Here is a 21,318-nt window from a genome sequence, read left to right as displayed (position 1 = left end):
TTCTCCTCCTGTCCCTTTTTCTTTCAACCAAAAGCAAAGTGGCAACTCATGTCTCTTCACAGCCTGGTCTTTCCTTTTATCATTATTTCAGGAAGTGAGCAGGCTTTGCCCAGTGTGCTTCTATCATCCGGCAAAACATTGGCTGGGGAGGGGAGGTGTTTAACATGTAAGGCGTCTTAATTTTCCCAGTTAAAATAATGAGAAATAGGCCTCCAAGAGAGTATTTCCTGCACAGAGCACCTGATTTTCAGAACAGATTGCCGCGGGGCTAGCAGAGATGCCTATAAGTCATGAACTAAACTGGCATGAATGGAATAGAGTAGTAGTGTGCCACAGGTCTAGCCAGGCCAGCAAGGCAGGCACACTGCCTCCAGCAGTGCAAAGGAGGTTTCTCTGCCCCAAGGGAGTCCCAGCCCCTGCCTCTAGACTGCAGGGCTTGGGTGGAAAACCTTCCAGGTACGATAAGGAAATGGCAGCAACACAGCCTGAGTCACTCGGCTGCCAGGCAAACACCCCATAGACAAAGTATTGCGGAGGCAGAGGCGAGAGAGTGGGCAGGTCTGGCTGGCCCTGGCTTCGTGGCACAGTGGTGCCTCGGGCAGGTGATCCTTTTAAAACAGAAGACATATCATGCCATGTCTCAGCTCAGAGTTCCCAGTTCTCTCGCTCGGAATGAAACCAATGCCCATACAGTTAGGTTCATCTATGTCCCAGTTTACTAGTGTCAGGCCCAGTTTATGTTCGATTAATAACAGCACCTGGCTAGGCGTAGTGGCTCATGCCTGTAATCTCAGCACTTTGGGAGGCCAAGGCAGGCAGATTACCTGAGGTCAGGAGTTCGAGACCAGCCTGGCCAACGTGGTGAAACCCCATCTCTACTAAAAATGCAAAAATTTGCCAGGCATGGTGGCACGCACCTATAATCCCAGCTACTCGGGAGGCTGAGGTAGGAGAATTGTTTGAATCCGGGAGGCAGAGGTTGCAGTGAGTGGAGATCGCACCACTGCACTCCAGCCTGGGTGACAGAGCGAGACTCCATCTCAGAAAACAATAAAAAATAAAAAACTAACAGCGCCCTCTGTCATTCTTAAAGGTCCCCTGGTCTAGACATGAAATTCCATGGCTCCCCAACTTACAACAGTCTGCGAGATAGTCTGCCCCGACCCCCGGCCTTGTCCCGCCGCCTTACGGCTGCTCTGCTCTCCTGGCTGCACCGTGGGCCCTCTGGAGGCCCCCCGCCTCAGAGCCTGTGCCCTTGACTAAATAATAATAATAATAATAAATACGGCCAGGTGTGGTGGCTCACGCCTGTAATCCCGGCACTTTGGGAGGCCAAGGCAGGCAGATCACTTGAGCTCAGGAGTTCGAGACTAGCCTGGGCAACATGGTGAGACCCCGTATCTACTAAAAATACAAAAATTAGCCAGGCATGGTGGTGTGCGCCTGTAGTCCCAGCTAGTCAGGAGGCTGAGTCAGGAGAATCGCCTCTGCACTCCAGCCTGGGTGATGGAGTGAGTGAGACTCTGTCTCAAAAATAAGTAAATAATTAAAAATATACCAAGTGGCACATTCCTTCACTTGCTTTAAAGTTTTGCTCAAATACCATCATATCAGAGAGGTCCTCCCTAATTATGTTGTATAGTATAAGTTTTTTGATCAAATAAAATAATTTCCCTCTCATCTTACAGCCAGTGGTCTTACTGAGGTGTGTATCTTTGGGGTGGAGAAAAAGGGGGATGTTAAGCTTTGGGGGGATGATTATCTCGGTTTCTCTTTGCAGTTTGTAAAGTACTTTAATAGATGCAGAGATCTTTCCTAATTAAAACAATTTTAACACAAAATCCTCTGCAAAATCATTGTGTTAAATATGCTGCTTTTGTGCATAATAATTATTTAAATTGCAGCTTTCCCTCAATTATACTTCGAATCTTAATTCCAAAGCCACTTGATTATCTGCGAACTGTCATCGTTTTGCTGATTTACAAAGTTGATGTGCAGCGTGTGCTACGATGTCATTCCTGAATCCGCCCTCCCCCACCCTCCCCTGGCCAGCTTTCATTTGCTGTCAGATTGCCTCAACAGGCAAGGTCCAAGCCGACTCTTCGATTGGGCATCCAAACCACCAAATGGAACCAGTGATGCAGAAAATGGAACTCATCACGTGGTCGCATGAAAAATATAACCTGGACTATCTGTGTGAGGACTCTCTCATTTTACCCGAATCTACAGAACAAAACAGAAGAGGACAAACAAGGAAGGCAAAGGTTACCCAGGAACACAAAGTGCGGGAAGTGGATGCTGATTTGGTAAGACCGTTGTAGGTTTCTCGGGTATTTCCGAGCCATTAGTCAACATTTGGTCACCTACAAGTGAATGCTGTTGACTTTCATAGGAATTACACTCCTCTGTAGGAGTGATCGTCTTAAAACGTAAGTCCCATCACGTGGCTGATGCTGTCATGGAGGAGATAAGGAAATCTGTAACACAGCAGCCCCCAACCATTCTGGCACCAGGGACCTTTCTGTCCAGGCCTCTCTCCTCGCCAGCTCCCAGCATCTCTTCACAGCGTCTTTCCTTCATTTCTTCTTCTCATGAGGACACCAGCCCTACTGGATGGTGCGCTCCTACTCCAGCATGACCGCGTCTCTGCCAGTCCCTTCTACAGTGATTCTGTTTCCAACCTGGTGGCATCCTGAGGTATTGGCAGCTGGGACATCTGCATGTGACTATGAGGGGGCGGGGGGCGCAGCACAGCCCATCATCCCTTGTGAAAGCTACTTTAATGGAGACAGGGACCATGAAGAGTTCTTGAAGAGCCAGGCTGGGAAGGAGACAGAGATGAGAGAGTCACTGGAGGAGGCTGGGAGCCCAGGAAGCTGTGTGTTTGTTAAATGAGTGAGACCTGAGCATCCTGCAGATCTACGGGGGAGTGTCCGATTGGGATGAGGCATGGAAGGAGGAAAGGGTCCCCAGGAGCATGAGGTGGGAGATGCCAAGGGCCCAAGAGACCCCATGCCCAGCAGCCGCAGTCTGGGGAAGTGGCAAGACGGGTCCGAGGGGGATGAATCAGCTCTTGAAGATGGTGGCTGCCCTCTGCCCTCTCCCTGGGACACACAGGCAGACAGTGCCTGAGCCCTCAGGTGTGTGTGGCTGGCAGGGCCTGTCCAGGGCCCAGAGCCCAGCATTTTGCGATTCCAGTTGTTTGAATATTGTGGATGCCCACACCATGTGGCAGCCCTAAGCACAGCAGAGGGTTTTCCAGGCATTCGGCCTGTGGGTCCCAGGCACCACGGTTGGTGAACATCTGTGTCCAAGCATCCAAAGGACAGCCTGTGCCTCTCCAGGGGCCTGAGACCCCGAGAAAACAAAGACAGGGTAAGTGTCCATTAGGGCAAGAGGGCGCCTCAGAGGAATCAGGTTCCACAAAAAGCAGAGACTTTGGTTTCCACTTTTAACCAAGAGAACCGTCTTCCTGACGCCCTGTAATTTGGGGTCCTGAGTTACTCCTGGGGAAGTCCCCAGATGGGCCGTCACCTGCAGTCAGTGCCTCGGACCCCATCTGTTTGCACCGGAAACATCGTGGGAGCCAAATATTTTCCATTCACTGGTCTGTGATCATCAGCCCTCTCCCCCTTGAAGGTTTTATACCTCCTGCAGCGTGCTGAGCCCAAAGCACAAAGCACTCATCACCTCGCAGCTTCCTTACGATTAACGGCAGGAGCGGGACCGACTGTGCCTTGATTCTGAGGAGGCTCAGTTGGGATGTGTCAGGATGGGTTCCTGTTTGTGCCTCAGGACACAGCTGAAAATGGGGGGAGGGAGAAATCCAATAGCCAAGGGAGTAAAGTCTCAGGAATATAAAATAGAACTCATAACTGTCTCTCTTAACATGCTCTAAGTGGCCAAGTCACAGGGAAGGAGCCAAGGAGAGACTCAGTCAGTGCAAAGCCAGGGGACCCTGGGAGTATCGCACAGCAGGGGTCCAACTTCTGTGGGAACAGAGGCCTCCTAGCCACCCACAGGAGGGACAGAGTGCAGTGAGCAAGAAAGGGATAGTGCACACCTGTCTGTTTGCACAAGCATGTGTGGGTGTGTCTGTGTATGTGTGATAAAGAGCTATCAGGCACATTGTCACTTTCTAGATACAAATTTTATATTTTTAATGTGTACCCTACAACAGTTTTTTTTTCATTCTTTAAGGATAAGACATTAAATTTCAGATTATGACTAATTATATAAACTAACATGACAAAGGAAAACTAAATATGTTCATCTATTAAAAATAGCCCAGGCGGAGTGGCTCACGCCCGTAATCCCAGCACTTTGGGAGGCTGGGGTGGACGAATCACCTGAGATCGGGAGTTTGAGACCAGCCTGGCCAGCATGGTGAAGCCCTATCTCTACTAAAAATACAAACAAACAAAAAAATTAGTCAAGCATGGTGGTACACACCTGTAGTCCCATCTACTCGGGAGGCTGAGGCATGAGAATCATTTGAACCCAGAAGGCAGAGGTTGCACTGAGCCAATATTGTGCCACTGCCCTCCAGCCTGGGCGACAGAGCAAGACTCTGTCTAAAATTAAATAAATAATATATTTAATATTATCTTTGCCAAGAGCACCATGATAATGTAATATTATTAAATCTTAGTATGACAGTCGATGTGTTCCATAATTAAGAATTCCACGTTAGAAATGATGTACGTAAATTCTTTTTGCTTTTTCATATGTCACTAAGTTTGTTTTGAGTCCTCAAATACACTCAAGCTTTACAATACGAAAATAAAATTATGCAATGAGGTTCCTTGTAAAAGTGGCTATTGAAGGAATGTGAGTGGGACTGAAGAAAACAGTGCTGTCATTTTGACTCCTAATGTATTCATGGTTTCTTTCTAAGCCCTGTCCAGGCTGGGCGATGCCCGGGTCTGTGACGGAGTGTGGTCAGTTTAACAAGGTTTCAGACATGAGTCTTGTGGACAAGCACCACCTAGAGCCCAATATCCCCATCAGCCATATGACTGTGGAATCTGAGCTGCGTGAGGGCAACCTCTGCCATCTTTGAATGTCAGATCTCTGTCTCCCATCACTGCATCTAGAGTCTAGTTGGGACTAGACAGATATTTGTTGGTTGACTATATGAATGAAAGGTTGGATGGATGGACGAATGAATAAGTGAGTGATCCCACCAAAGTAACTCCTGTATAGAGAAAGAGAATCAGGTTCTGTTTGGCCCCAGAGGGTAGCTCAGTAGTCCAGGGAGTGAGATGACAGTTCAGTGTCAGAAAGTATCCAGAAGTGGATGGGCTGCCTCGGGGGAGTGAGCTCACCATCATGGGAAACATTTAAGCAGTGGCCAAGGGAATGGCTCTCAAAGTGTGTCCCAGGACCACTGGGGGCCTTCAAGACCTGTTCAGGGGATCCAAAAGCCAAACTGCTTTCAAATGAATACCAAGACATTGCTTGCTATTTTTACTTTGTTGACATTGGCACCAATGGTACAATAGTGGCAAGGCAGAACTACTGACCCAGGAATCAAGCCAGCAGCTCCAGCACAAAAGTCACTGTGGACTTCACTGCCATACACCTGCCTTTAAAAATAATTTTATTTAATCTAGGCAATACCATTCAAGACATAGGCATAGGCAAAGATTTCATGATGAAAACACCAAAGGCAATTGCAACAAAAGCAAAATTTGACAAATGGGATCTAATTAAAGAGTTTCTGCACAGCAGAAGAAACTATCATCAGAGTGAACAGACAACCTACAGAATGGGAGAAAATTTTTGCAATCTATATATCTGACAAAGGTCTAATATCCAGAGTCTACAAGGAACTTAAACAAATATACAAGAAAAAAACAACCCCATTAAAAAGTGGGCAAAAGACATGAACAGACACTTCTCAAAAAAAAAAAATTCATGTGGCCAACAAATATATGGAAAAAAGCTCAACATCACTGATCATTAGAGAAATGCAAATCAAAATCACAATGAGATACCATCTCACGCCAGTCAGAATGGCAATTATTAAAGAGTCTGGAAACAACAGGTGCTGGCAAGGTTGCAGAGAAAAGGGAATGTGGAAGGGAATTGTGGAAGACAGTGTGACGATTCCTCAAAGATCTAGAGGCAGAAATACCATTTGACCTAGCAATCCCATTACTGGGTATATAGCCGAAGGAGTAAAAATAATTCCTTTATACAGATATCTGCATGCATATATTCATTGCAGCACCATTCACAATAGCAAAGACATGGAATCAACTCAAATGCTCATCAATAATAGACTGGATAAAGAAAATGTGGTACATATACACCATGGAATATTAAAGGGATGAGATCATGTCCTTTGCAGGGACATGGATGGAGCTGGAAGCCATTATCCTCAGTAAACTAATGCAAGAACAGACAACCAAACACTGCATGTTCTCACTTACATGTGGGAGCTGAACAGTGAGAACAGTGAGAATCCTGTGTCCGCCACAGACACATGGAGGGGAACAACACACATGGGGGGATCAACATACTTGGACACATGGGGAGGGCCTGTTGGGGCAGGGGTTTTGAGGGGAGAGAGAGCATCAGGAAGAATAGCTAATGGACTCTGGGCTTAATACTAAGGTGATGGCTGGATCTGTGCAGCAAACCACCAAGGCACACATCTACCTACGTAACAAACCTGTACATCCTGCTCATGTACCCCACAACTTAAAATTATTATTTTTCTTTCAACTTATTTTATTTGACAGTGTTCTTGAGGATGCAGTAAAAAAATATTATTCAGACTTGACCCTTGAAACACATAGCTTTTTAACATTCTATGTGACAAAATCAGCAGTGCTTATAAATCCCTTCTGCTGCACACCAAAGTTGAAGATTGTCTCCAAGAAACACCTGTGAGGGGGTTAAGGCTCAGACTGAACCAGCCATTTCTTAATGGAACGTCATCTTTCCCTTGAGAAGACAACTGACAAACTCTGGACTTTGGGTTTTGGGGAGACTTTTCCTCAAAAGTGAATCAGATGAACCTGAAGAAGAACAAACCATCAACAACAGTTGTTGCCAATGGTAAAATTTGAGCTTTCCAGAAAAAATTATGATTTTGGAAAATTTGTATTCACTCCTATGAGTTGGAGAGGTTCCCATGACTTAGACCTTCCATTATAAGATCTGTGGTGTTATCAATGAATGTGGTTTTCAATATGATGAAATGTATCAACTGTGGGAAGACCCACATAATTCTGCAAACCATTGTTTTCCAGTGACTAAGACCTGAGGACACAAAATCATGCATGGGTAAAAGGTCTATTCCAGGCATAAGACAGATCCAGGGATTTTCAGGTGACAGAGAGGGGGAAAGTTCATTGATATGGGTTCAGATTCCACATCACAGCTAGCTTGCAGGAAGCTACCAGTTGTCTAGCTGTGGTGTAGTATCAAAGCAGAATATTCACAGTTAGCTAAAAGGGCTATTAAAATACTACTTCTTGTTCTATGTACTCATCCATGTGAGACCAGATTTTCTTCCTATACTTCAACCAAAACAAAAGATTTCCACAGGCTGAGTGCAGAAGCAGATATAAGCATCCAGTTAGTTGCCATTCAGCCAGACACAAAAGAGACTTGAAAAGATGCAAAGCTGTGACATTCTTCTCACTCATTTTTTCCTTTAGTTTTGGAAAATATATTTATTATCCATAAAATGTTATTTATGTTAACATATATGAGCTTTATTTTTAAATTAAAATACATATTTTATAAATTTCTAAGCTTTATTTGTTTATTTTGGAGATAGGATCTTGTTCTGTCACCCAGTCTGGAGTGCAGTGATGTAGTCATGGCTCACTTCAGCCTCAAATTCCTGGACTCAAGTGATCCTCCCACCTCAGCCTTTCAAAGTGTTGGGATTATAGGCGTGAAACACTGTGCCCAGCCAGATTTAATATTTAACACAGTAAATTATTGATAGCTGTAACTCATCTAGCAAAAACTCTTTGGGATCCTCAAAAATTAATAAAAATATAAAGGGCTTCTGAGGCCAAAAGTTTGGGAACCAGTTTTTGGTTTTTTTTTTATACTTTTAAGTTTTAGGGTACATGTGCACAGTGTGCAGGTTTGTTACGTATGTATACCTGTGCCATTTTGGTGTGCTGCACCCATTAACTCGTCATTTAGCATTAGGTATATCTCCTAACGCTGTCCCTCCCCCATCCCCCGACCCCACAACAGTCCCTGGAGTGTGATATTCCCCTTCCTGTGTCCATGTGTTCTCATTGTTCAATTCCCACCTATGAGTGAGAACATGCGGTGTTTGGTTTTTTGTCCTTGCGATACTTTACTGAGAATGATGGTTTCTAGTTTGATCCATGTCCCTACAAACTACATGAACTCATCATTTTTTATGGCTGCATAGTATTCCATGGTGTATATGTGCCACATTTTCTTAATCCAGTCTATCATTGATGGACATTTGGGTTGGTTCCAAGTCTTTGCTATTGTGAATAGTGCCGCAATAAACATACGTGTGCATATGTCTTTATGGCAGCATGATTTACAGTCCTTTGGGTATATACCCAGTAATGGGATGGCTGGGTCAAATGGTATTTCTAGTTCTAGATCCCTGAGGAATCGCCACACTGACTTCCACAATGGTTGAACTAGTTTACAGTCCCACCAACAGTGTAAAAGTGTTCCAATTTCTCCACATCCTCTCCAGCACCTGTTGTTTCCTGACTTTTTAATGATGGCCATTCTAACTGGTGTGAGATGGTATCTCATTGTGGTTTTGATTTGCATTTCTCTGATGGCCAGTGATGATGAGCATTTTTTCATGTGTCTTTTGGCTGCATAAATGTCTTCTTTTGAGAAGTGTCTGTTCATGTCCTTTGCCCACATTTTGATGGGGTTGTTTGTTTTTTTCTTGTAAATTTGTTTGAGTTCATTATAGATTCTGGATATTAGCCCTTTGTCAGATGAGTAGGTTGCAAAAATTTTCTCCCATTTTGTAGGCTGCCTGTTCACTCTGATGGTAGTTTCTTTTGCTGTGCAGAAGCTTTTTAGTTTAATGAGATCCCATTTGTCAATTTTGGCTTTTGTTGCCATTGCTTTTGGTGTTTTAGACATGAAGTCCTTGCCCATGCCTATGTCCTGAATGGTATTGCCTAGGTTTTCTTCTAGGGTTTTTATGGTTTTAGGTCTAACATGTAAGTCTTTAATCCATCTTGAATTAATTTTTGTATAAGGTGTAAGGAAGGGATCCAGTTTCAGCTTTCTACGTATGGCTAGCCAGTTTTCCTAGCACCATTTATTAAATAGGGAATCCTTTCCCCATTTCTTGTTTTTGTCAGGTTTGTCAAAGATCAGATAGTTGTAGATATGCGGCATTATTTCTGAGGGCTCTGTTCTGATCCATTGATCTATGTCTCTGTTGTGGTACCAGTACCATGCTGTTTTGGTTACTGTAGCCTTGTAGTATAGTTTGAAGTCAGGTAGCGTGATGCCTCCAGCTTTGTTCTTTTGGCTTAGGATTGACTTGGCTATGCGGGCTCTTTTTTGGTTCCATATGAACTTTAAAGTAGTTTTTTTCAATTCTGTGAAGAAAGTCATTGGTAGCTTGATGGGGATGGCATTGAATCTATAAATTACCTTGGGCAGTATGGCCATTTTCATGATATTGTTTCTTCCACCCCATGAGCATGGAATGTTCTTCCATTTGTTTGTATCCTCTTTTATTTCATTGAGCAGTGGTTTGTAGTTCTCCTTGAAGAGGTCCTTCACATCCCTTGTAAGTTGGATTCCTAGGTATTTTATTCTCTTTGAAGCAATTGTGAATGGGAGTTCACTCATGATTTGGCTCTCTGTTTGTCTGTGATTGGTGTACAAGAATGCTTGTGATTTTTGTACATTGATTTTGTATCCTGAGACTTTGCTGAAGTTGCTTATCAGCTTAAGGAGATTTTGGGCTGAGACAATGGGGTTTTCTAGATATACAATCATATCATCTGCAAACAGGGACAATTTGACTTCCTCTTTTCCTAATTGAATACCCTTTATTTCCTTCTCCTGCCTGATTGCCCTGGCCAGAACTTCCAACACTATGTTGAATAGGAGTGGTGAGAGAGGGCATCCCTGTCTTGTGCCAGTTTTCAGAGGGAATGCTTCCAGTTTTTGCCCATTCCGTATGATATTGGGTTTGTCATAGATAGCTCTTATGATTTTGAGATACCTCCCATTAATACCTAATTTATTGAGAGTTTTTAGCATGAAGCATTGTTGAATTTTGTCAAAGGCCTTTTCTGCATCTATTGAGATAATCATATGGTTTTTGTCTTTGGTTCTGTTTATATGCTGGATTACATTTATTGATTTGCGTATGTGGAACCAGCCTTGCATCCCAGGGATGAAGCCCACTTGATCATGGTGGATAAGCTTTTTGATGTGCTGCTGGATTCGGTTTGCCAGTATTTTATTGAGGATTTTTGCATCAATGTTCATCAAGGATATTGATCTGAAATTCTCTTTTTTGGTTGTGTCTCTGCCGGGCTTTGGTATCAGGATGATGCTGGCCTCATAAAATGTGTTAGGGAGGATTCCCTCTTTTTCTATCGATTGGAATAGTTACAGAAGGAATGGTACCAGTTCCTCCTTGTACCTCTGGTAGAATTCGGCTGTGAATCCATCAGGTCCTGGACTCTTTTTGGTTGGTAAGCTATTGATTATTGCCACAATTTCAGAGCCTGTTATTGGTCTTTTCAGAGATTCAACTTCTTCCTGGTTTAGTCTTGGGAGGGTGTATTTGTCGAGGAATTTATCCATTTCTTCTAGATTTTCTAGTTTATTTGCATAGAGGTGTTTTTAATATTCTCTGATGGTAGATTGTATTTCTATGGGATCGGTGGTGATATCCCCTTTATCATTTTTTATTGCATCTATTTGATTCTTCTCTCTTTTCTTCTTTATTAGTCTTGCTAACGGTCTATCAATTTTGTTGATCTTTTCAAAAAACCAGGTCCTGGATTCATTAATTTTTTGAAGGGTTTTTTGTGTCTCTATTTCCTTCAGTTCTGCTCTGATCTTAGTTATTTCTTGCCTTCTGCTGGCTTTTGAATGTGTTTGCTCTTGCTTTTCTAGTTCTTTTAATTGTGATGTTAGGGTGTCAATTTTGGATCTTTCCTGCTTTCTTTGTGGGCATTTAGTGCTATAAATTTCCCTCTACACACTGCTTTGAATGTGTCCCAGAGATTCTGGTGTGTTGTGTCTTTGTTCTCGTTGGTTTCAAAGAACATCTTTATTTCTGCCTTCATTTCGTTATGTACCCATAGTCATTCAGGAGCAGGTTGTTCAGTTTCCATGTAGTTGAGCGGTTTTGAGTGATTTTCTTGATCCTGAGTTCTAGTTTGATTGCACTGTGGTCTGAGAGACAGTTTGTTATAATTTCTGTTCTTTTACATTTGCTGAGGAGAGCTTTACTTCCAACTATGTGGTCAATTTTGGAATAGGTGTGGTGTGGTGCTGAGAAAAATGTATATTCTGTTGCTTTGGGGTGGAGAGTTCTGTAGATGTCTATTAGGTCTGCTTGGTGCAGAGCTGAGTTCAATTCCTGGGTATCCTTGTTAACTTTCTGTCTCGTTGCTAGTTCGTTGATCTGTCCAATGTTGACAGTGGGGTGTTAAAATCTCCCATTATTATTGTGTGGGAGTTTAAATCTCTTTGTAGGTCACTCAGGACTTGCTTTATGAATCTGGGTGCTCCTGTGTTGGGTGCATATATATTTAGGATAGTTAGCTCTTCTTGTTGAATTGATCCCTTTACCATTATGTAATGGCCTTGTTTGTCTCTTTTGATCTTTGTTGGTTTAAAGTCTGTTTTATCAGAGACTAGGATTGCAACCCCTGCCTTTTTTTGTTTTCCATTTGTTTGGTAGATCTTCCTCCATCCCTTTATTTTGAGTCTATGTGTGTCTCTGCATGTGAGATGGGTTTCCTGAATACAGTACACTGATGGGTCTTGACTCCTTATCCAATTTGCCAGTATGTGTCTTTTAATTGGAGCATTTAGCCCATTTACATTTAAAGTTAATATTGTTATGTGTGAATTTGATCCTGTCATTATGATGTTATTTGGTTATTTTGCTTGTTAGTTGATGCAGTTTCTTCCTAGCCTCGATGGTCTTTACAATTTGGCCATGTTTTTGCAGTGGCTCGTACCAGTTGTTCCTTTCCAAGTTTAGTGCTTCCTTCAGGAGCTCTTTTAGGGTAGGCCTGGTGGTGACAAAATCACTCAGTATTTGCTTGTCTGTAAAGTATTTTATTTCTCCTTCACTTATGAAGCTTAGTTTAGCTGGATATGAGATTCTGGGTTGAAAATTCTTTCCTTTAAGAATGTTGAATATTGGCCCCCACTCTCTTCTGGCTTGTAGAGTTTCTGCAGAAAGATCAGCTGTTAGTCTGATGGGCTTCCCTTTGTGGGTAACCCGACCTTTCTCTCTGGCCGCCCTTAACATTTTTTCCTTCGTTTCAACTTTGGTGAATCTGACAGTGTCTTGGAGTTGCTCTTCTCGAGGAGTATCTTTGTGGCGTTCTCTGTATTTCCTGAATCTGAATGTTGTCCTGCCTTGCTAGATTGGGGAAGTTCTCCTGGATAATATCTTGCAGAGTGTTTTCCAACTTGGTTCCATTCTCCCCGTCACTTTCAGGTACACCAGTCAGACGTAGGTTTGGTCTTTTCACCTAGTCCCATATTTCTTGGAGGCTTTGTTCATTTCTTTTTATTCTTTTTTCTCTAAACTTCTCTTCTTGCTTCATTTCATTCGTTTCATCTTCCATTGCTGATACCCTTTCTTCCAGTTGATCGCATCAGCTACCGAGGCTTCTGCAATCTTCACATAGTTCTCGAAACTTGGCTTTCAGCTCCATCAGCTCCTTTAAGCCCTTGTCTGCATTGGTTATCTTAGTTATACATTCATCTATTTTTTTTTTAAGTTTTTAACTTCTTTGCCATTGGTTTGAATTTCCCCCCATAGCTCGGAGTAGCTTGATCGTCTGAAGCCTTCTTCTCTCAACTCATCAAAGTCATTCTCCGTCCAGCTTTGTTCCATTGCTGGTGAGGAACTGCATTCCTTTGGAGGAGGAGAGGCACTCTGCTTTTTAGAGTTTCCAGTTTTTCTGCTCTGTTTTTTCCCCATCTTTGTGGTTTTATCTACTTTTGGTCTTTGATGATGGTGATGTACAGATGGGTTTTTGGTCTGGGTGTCCTTTCTGTTTGTTAGTTTTCCTTCTACCAGACAGGACCCTCAGCTGCAGGTCTGCTGGAGTTTGCTAGAGGTCCACTCCAGACCCTGTTTTGCTGGGTGTCAGCAGCGGTGGCTGCAGAACAGCGGATTTTCATGGACTGCAAATTCAGCTGTCTGATTGTTCCTCTGGAAGTTTTGTCTCAGAGGAGTACCTGGCCAAGTGAGGTGTCAGTCTGTCCCTACTGGGGGGTGCCTCCCAGTTAGGCTGCTCGGGGGCCAGGGACCCACTTTAGGAGGCAGTCTGTCCGTTCTCAGATCTCCAGCTGTGTGCTGGGAGAACCACTACTCTCTTCAAAGCTGTCAGACAGGGACATTTAAGACTGCTGAGGTTCCTGCTGACTTTTTGTTTGTCTGTGCCCTGCCCCCAGAGGTGGAGCCTACAGAAGCAGGCAGGCCTCCTTGAGCTGTGGTGGGCTCCACCGAGTTCGAGCTTCTTGGCTGCTTTGTTTACCTAAGCAAGCCTGGGCAATGGCGGGCGCCCCTCCCCCAGCCTCACTGCCACCTTGCAGTTTGATCTCAGACTGCTGTGCTAGCAATCAGTGAGACTCTGTGGGCATAGGACCCTCCGAGCCAGGTGCAGGACACAATCTCCTGGTGTGCCGTTTTCCAAGCCCGTTGGAAAAGCACAGTATTAGGGTGGGACTGACCCGATTTTCCAGGTGCCATCTGTTACCCCTTTCTTTGACTAGGAAAGGGAACTCCCTGACCCCTTGCACTTCCCGAGTGAGGCAATGCCTCGCCCTGCTTCAGCTCGCGCCCAGTGCGCTGCACCGACTGTCCTGCACCCACTGTTTGGCACTCCCTAGTGAGATGAACCTGGTACCTCAGATGGAAATGCAGAAATCACCCGTCTTCTGCATTGTTCATGCTGGGAGCTGTAGACCGGAGCTGTTCCTATTCGGCCATCTTGGCTCCACCCCAGGAACCAGTTTTTTAAGAGCCATTTTAAACATGGTGGTCACCTCTAAACCTCAGATTCTGTACTTCTGTGAATTAATGGAACTAACTTGGCAGGTAGTCTTACGTACAATAAATATAACATTCATGTCAAAGTCAATTTCTTTTAAGAATAATAACTATCTACCCCTTCTGAAATTCTCAACATTAAATTTCAAAGTCTGCTTTTTTAAAATGTAGAAATTATGTGGTTACGGAAAAATAATACTATTTGGAACTCATAAAACATAGGGCCTCAGACTTAACTAAAACCTGAAGCATGGGTGTGTTATTTCACACATTATTACTAACTGTGTAATTTCGACAAATCCATCCTTCTGTTTAGTATGAAAATCCTGTGTTTATCCTCAATTTTAAACAGGAAGAAATGGTTTGTGCTTCTGTCTTCATTCTTAACTCAAACACAGAGCATCTCAACATTAAAAAAAAAAGGAGGAAAAAAGTACAATCTGTTTTAAAGAGAGATGTTTGCATCAGACTAACAATTCTCTAGAGGAAGGAAACCTGCTGCTGAATGTCATCAGTACCTTCAGTTTCTTCAAGACACCATGCCCGGCCCTTGATCTGCAGGGAACCCTCCACCCTTAATGACCATCACTCATTTAAATGAACATAAGCAAATAAATGGGGTATCTAACAAGAGAGGACTTCATTTCTATTTTAATTTGCTATTTTTTTCTACAGAAATTTAACCGGGACATTTCCTGACTACCCTGACATTGAAGAAGGAGGGTCAGCTATTATTTTTTCTAACAAGACCATACAACAGGTACAAATATGCTTGAGATATAAAATGTAAATATATCAAATGACATTTCTTTAAACTTTAAAATTAATGAGTTTATGGCGTTATTAGGTCTTGGTTATTTTCCTAAAAATATTTACTTGGAAATACTTTTGGGTGTTCATCATTGTACACACTTTCATGTTTATTCAAAATGAGTTCTTTTTTTTTCCCATCTTATCTTTGAAAGAGATGTGATGATGTGTGAAAGTCGTTTTCTTAGTAAATTCTGAGTAGCTTGGCTGCAGGAGCCTTTCGTGTTCTGGTCCCAGCTTCCCTCTCCCCCTCATCTCCAAGCCCCACCTCCTCAGCAGGCCCTTGGCTCCAGCAGTCCACTCACCTGTGCTCCTGGCTCATGCCACTGCTCCTCTGGGTGTGCCATGCTCTTCCTGAGTTCTGGGCACCTTTCTGCTTAGCTCCTGCTCCCCTGTCAAGACCCAACTCCTTGCCTTTTTTCGAGTGAAACACCTTTGATCATCTCTGTAGATGCTTCTGTGGCATTTGATGAAATTGACATTTAAAACTATTTTTTTAATGTCTTCATAAACTAGGAATAGGAAAATTCTTCTTAGCTTCACAGTATTTAGCATAGAAACCAAGAGAAGATTTGCATTATACTTAATCATGAGGCATTAGAGGCATTGTCAAAGTAAAAATCAATAAGGACAATTTGTCTTATCTCCTGAGTAAAATTTTCCCCAACTGCCCACAACCTGGGTGACTAACCCTTCCTCTAAAGCCCTGTGCTATTAACATCACTCATTTGACATTTACCCTATGCTACTTCACATGGACACCTTTCTTTTAATGCAGGGGGCCTTCAAACATACAGCATTTTATTTGAATTTCTATTAAACTGGTTCACCATTTACCAGCTTGTGTCATAACATTCATGTGCATGCTTTATCTCTTCCTTAGCCTGTCAACTTCTCAAGAGGAAGGACTTTTACTTTGCATATATAAACATTCAACAAATATTTGCTGAACAAAAGAACAGAAGGCTTATCTTCTCCATGAGATTATAAACCTTCTGAGGGCAAGAACCATATTTTACGATTCTTTAAAATCATAGAATTGAGTGCATAGTAAGTGCTCACTATTTATTTAGTTTTTCTTAATAATGATAATATTAGTTTTACAGCCATGGGAACATAGTCTCTCATTTTTTAAATTAAATTAAAAACATTTTCTTTTTTAAGGAAATAAAATTGTTAGGTTAAATCTGTTGGAAAAAAAAATGTCAAAATCAAGAAAAGAATAGTTGCTATCAGAACTATTGGTGAATATTTCCTTGGACATTTTAAAAAATGCCAAACAAATAAGAAAAAGGAAAGAAGTGATAAATATTTTAAAGTGATAATTTTATCATTGCTTTAAGATCATGTAATTATCTCCCTAGGAAACCCAATACATTTAACAAGAAATTATATTGACAAATTATACAGAATTGTACAGAATTACACTGACAAAATCTCACTGAAGAAAATGAAAGAAGACTTGAATGATAGACTGAACAATTATTTATCTGGATAAAAAGACTCAATAAAGTACAAATACACACTATCTTTTTATTATTCTATGAAGTTAATGCAATTCCAATTAAAATCAAAACAAGTTTTTATTGACATAATTATTTTCAAGTATCTGAAAAATGAATGCATGGAAATATCCCAAAAGTTTTTTAAAAAAACTATAATAGGGAACTTTCCATATTAATATAAAATAAATTATAAAGATATAAAGTAGCCAAAACACCACAGTGTTGGAAAATGAATAGACAAATAACAACAAAAATAACAGATAACATTTGTTGGACAAATATTCTGTGCCAGGTACTATGCAAGCACTTTATATAAGTCAACTCATTTGATTCTTCCAAACTATGAAGATCAAAAATTTGGCCAAATTAGTTGTGGAGCTGAGGTTCAAATTCAAGGAGTCTGACTTTAGAATAGTGTGCTCAGAAACTTAGTCAGGTACATGTATCAGAATTCGGTAGTATACTGATGACATTTCAAATAAATGGGGAAGGACAGACTAATGAATAATATTATTTAATAAATGATAACTGGCTCACCATTTGGCAAAATCAAGTAGAGCCTTCCTTATTACACAAAACAAATTTCAGATGAATTAAATATTTACATGTAAAAATGTTAAACCACAAATTACTAAAGAAATTGTTTGAATTGGAGAAAAATTTCATAAGCATGTCACCATAGGCAAACACCATGAAGAGAATCTGCCCACATACTTAACTACACAAAACTCAAATAGCAAAATGGCCAAAAAAAATCACAAATGAAGTTCAAGGTATATAACAACTGAGGAAAAACATTTGCAACATATATAACAATGGGTATTTTTCATATATAAATATTACTCAGAAAATAATAACAAAAGTTGGAACACCCCGATAAAAAAGTAAAGAATATAAACAGGAATTTAACATAAGAAAAATTTTTAAAACTCACTGGCAAATAAATGTATAAAGTAATGTTGCCATATCTCTTTTCACGTATAGGACTGGTAAAGATTTTAAGTCATTGTAATGACTGGAGTTGGTGTGCATGTGGGAAAAAGTCACTCTCATACATTGCTACTGGATATGTAAATTAGCATGACATTTTTAAGTGACGTGGATCAAACAAATATCAAAACTTTTCATGTGTATGTGCTTTGGCTCATAAATGCTTTTTGAGGAATTTATACTAAAGAAATAATAATAAGAGAAGTTGTCATAGGTCAGAGGTCAACATCCTTTTTTTGTAAAAGGACAAACAGTAAATATTTTAGGCTGTGGCACATACATTCTCTGCTGGCACTACTCAACTCTGCCAGTATGGCACTGATATGCTTTGTCTCTGTGTCCCCACCCAAATCTCATCTCAAATCCCCATATGTCAAGGGAGAGACCTGATGGGGGTGGTTTCCCCCAGACTGTTCTTGTGATTGTGAGTTCTCACAAGATCTGATGGTTTTATAAGGGGGCTCTTCCCCCTTTGTGCTCTTTCTGTCTCTCCTCCACCACGTAAGACATGCTTGCTTTCCCTTCCGCCATGATTGTAAGTTTCCTGATGCCTCCCCAGCCATGTGGAACTGTGAGTCAATTAAACCCCTTTTCTTTATAAATTACCCAGTCTCAGGCAGTTCTTTATAGCAATGTGAGAATGGACTAATACAGGCATCAGAGAAGCCATAGACAACATGTAAATGATGGGCATGGCTCTGTTCCAATCACACTTCATTTCAAAAATGGGCAGGCAGCCGGCCAGAGCCGGCCCATGTGCCATAATTTGCTGACCCCTGCCATGGATGCTGTTCACGTCTGCCTTGTTTATTGCATTGACAAAGAAGAAAACAGCCTGATGTTCTTTAGCAGGGAATTCGTTAAGTAACATGAAGTTCTCTGCAGCAATAAAAACCAGGCTTTAGCTCAGGGTTTCAGGACTTCAGCATGACTGACCCTGCTGTCGGCCTCCCTGTGTTCCTGTGCTCCTCTCCAAGAGCCCTCAGAGTTAAGCAAACAGGAATTGCTCTTCCTTCACTTCTTCATCAGAAACCAACCTCCACTCCCAAAGGCTGCCTCAGCCCTCTAGAGGACTCCTCCCTCCTCCACTGAATTCCGTGAGCACTAAATATTGACCCTATTATTTGGCAGTTTGTCAAGCCCTGCCTTGAGTGATTGTCATTTTGATTTGGGGTTGTTTCACTTTTTTTATGTATTTAGGTGTTGTCTCGCCAGCTAAATTGCCAGGCACAAGTTGTGTCTTGAAAGTCCATGGCAAGCATCCAGACACATTTTATGTTCAGTTAGAAAGGTAGCGATTATAGGATTAAGAATGTTGGTAGAACATCTAAATTGCCCTGAGAAACATTAAAAAATACTAGTCAAAAGAAAATCAAGAATGTCTGGTTAACACATTGAAAGAGAACAGAGGAGACCACAAAGCAGCTTAGCCTTGAAAGACAGATGATTGAAGAGTCAGAACGTCATGGTGATTACAAATCACAGTTCCTGTACACACTAGACCTGCAACCTTAGACAAGCTTCATCCCCCCACCCCCTGATTCAGTTTTCTCATCTGTTAATGGAGATTACTAGCAACACCTACCTCCCTGCACTGAGGTAATAATTAGATGAGACAATACATGTGAGGTACTTAGAACAGAGCTTGGCACATTGAGACCCTTCAGAAAATTGTAGCAGTTGTTACTAATGTCAATAGTAGCAGTAATAGTAGCCATTGTAGTCATAGTATAAAGAGAGAGTAGGCCAAGCATTATCATTATAACAGTATACATACAAGGTGAAATATATATTAATAAAACACAAAAATAATACAAATACTTTTTATGAAACGAGCATAACATTGATTCAAAACCCGCAAAAAAGATTGAACACAAAAAAAGACACAGATCAGTCTCCCTTATGAGTATTAACACAAACATTTTAACAAAAGTATTAGCACACTAAAACCAGCACCACATTAAATTAGTAAAACACCACAAGTGGTGATTATTCCAGGATGCAAGAATGGTTTGGGTTAAGGATGTCTATGAATGCACTGCATCGTATTAAAAAATCCGAAAGGGAAAACCATAAGCTCCTCATTATGGAGGCTGCAAGGGCATTTTACAAATTTAACATCCATTCTTGATATTTAAAAATAGAACTCTACAAAATTGGAGTAGATGGATACTTGTTGAACATTATAAAATATTTCTTAGTTCAAAACCCAGTGTCATGCTTAAAGAAATTCACTAGAAACATTTCCACTAATGAGCGTCAGGAAAAATTCAAGAATGGCCATCATCACCACTACTATTTAACATTGTCCCGTAGGAACTATTAAACAACATATCCCCTTTCTTGTGTTCTAAAGGGGAACAGAAGAGGCAAATGATCACCTTTTGCACATATGTTCAATATTTAGAAGAGCAAAGAGAATAAAGAGCAAAAAAGCAAAGAGAATAAGCTAAAAAACTACTTCAAATAATATAAGAAGCAAGATGGGGGGATTACAAAGTTAATATGCAGAAAGCAATCGCTGTTGTGCATCCAAACAGCAGCTAGCTAGAAAATATAATGTAAGAGACCATTTACAACAGCAACAATGCAAACAGAAAATACCCAGGAATAAGCTTAATGATAAATGTACATTCTACATGAAGAAAAGCTTACAACACTCCTGAGGGATGCGAAGAAATGGAAAAGCATATCATGCTCGTAGGTAGGAATGCTCACACCATACATACCTTGACTCCTAAACATCATCTATAAACATAATATGATCCAAATGAAAATACCAATAGCATTATATTGGGGCATTGGCGGGGAGGAGGCAGGGAGGATAACCAAACTAAACTTTAAGTAGAAAGCAAATAACCAAGAATAACCAGTGGAATTCTGAAAATGAAGCATAATGAGGAGGAACTAGCCTTGCCAGGTATGAAAACATCTTCTTAGGAGCCCATTGGCACAGACAGAAGACTAAAAAGGCACATCAATGGAAAAGAACAGAAAATCAAGAAATAGACCCAAATACATATGGAAATTTATAATAAAGACAGCATCTCAAATGTGAAAGGAAAAAAGGAAATAAATGGTATAAGAAGAGCCAGGTTGTCATCTAAGAAAAAAGAAAATTAAATTCCTAAGTCTTTATACTTCACTTTGGAATGGTTCCAAATGGATCAAACACTTAACGTATAAAACAAAACAAAACACAAAAGGACTAGAAGAAGCTAAGAAATAAATATGTCATAACCTCAGAATGGGAAAGATCTTTCTAATTATGGTAAAACCCAGGAATCATAGCAGAAAAAAATTGATAAATTCAACTACACACACAAAATTGTTTTAATCCTACATGGAAACAATGACCCTGAGTAAGGGAAATGGCAGATGACACCCTGAGAGAATTATTTGTGATGAGTATCACAGACAAGAGACCTTTCTTCTAATATGTAAGGAACTCCTACAGCTCTATAAGAAAAAGATTAATAACCCAATACAAAAAAACAGCAAAAGGATATGAATCGACAGTTCTCAGAACAGAAAACTCAAATGAATTCAAAACATAATAAAAGATGTTCAACATATGAAAAGACGATCAACCTCACACATGTAAGAGAAATGCAAATTAAAACTACACTGACAGACAAAATTGATCAATTGAACCTCAACAAAATGCAAAGCTTTTGCACTTCAAAAGATACTATTAAGAAAATGAAAATACAAGTAACAGACTGGGAGAAAATATTTGCAGAATACCTACCTGCT

At 41.0% G+C, this 21,318-nt stretch overlaps 1 protein-coding gene across 6 annotated transcripts in view; it reads left to right on the top strand.

Annotated features, from left to right (window-relative positions):
- The window catches only part of IQCA1 (IQ motif containing with AAA domain 1), a 171,405-nt gene that overhangs the window by 55,960 nt on the left and 94,127 nt on the right, over positions 1–21,318 (top strand). For all 6 annotated transcript variants that reach the window (XM_030803119.1, XM_030803121.1, XM_030803118.1 and 3 more), the window contains one exon: positions 14,933–15,017. In XM_030803119.1, coding sequence (XP_030658979.1) covers positions 14,933–15,017 — 85 coding nt within the window. The remainder of the gene's footprint in view (positions 1–14,932; positions 15,018–21,318) is intronic.

This window comes from Nomascus leucogenys, chromosome 22a (assembly GCF_006542625.1).
Source record: "Nomascus leucogenys isolate Asia chromosome 22a, Asia_NLE_v1, whole genome shotgun sequence".
NCBI classification, from domain to species: Eukaryota; Metazoa; Chordata; class Mammalia; order Primates; family Hylobatidae; genus Nomascus; species Nomascus leucogenys.
This window is presented reverse-complemented; position numbering and strand designations above follow the sequence as displayed.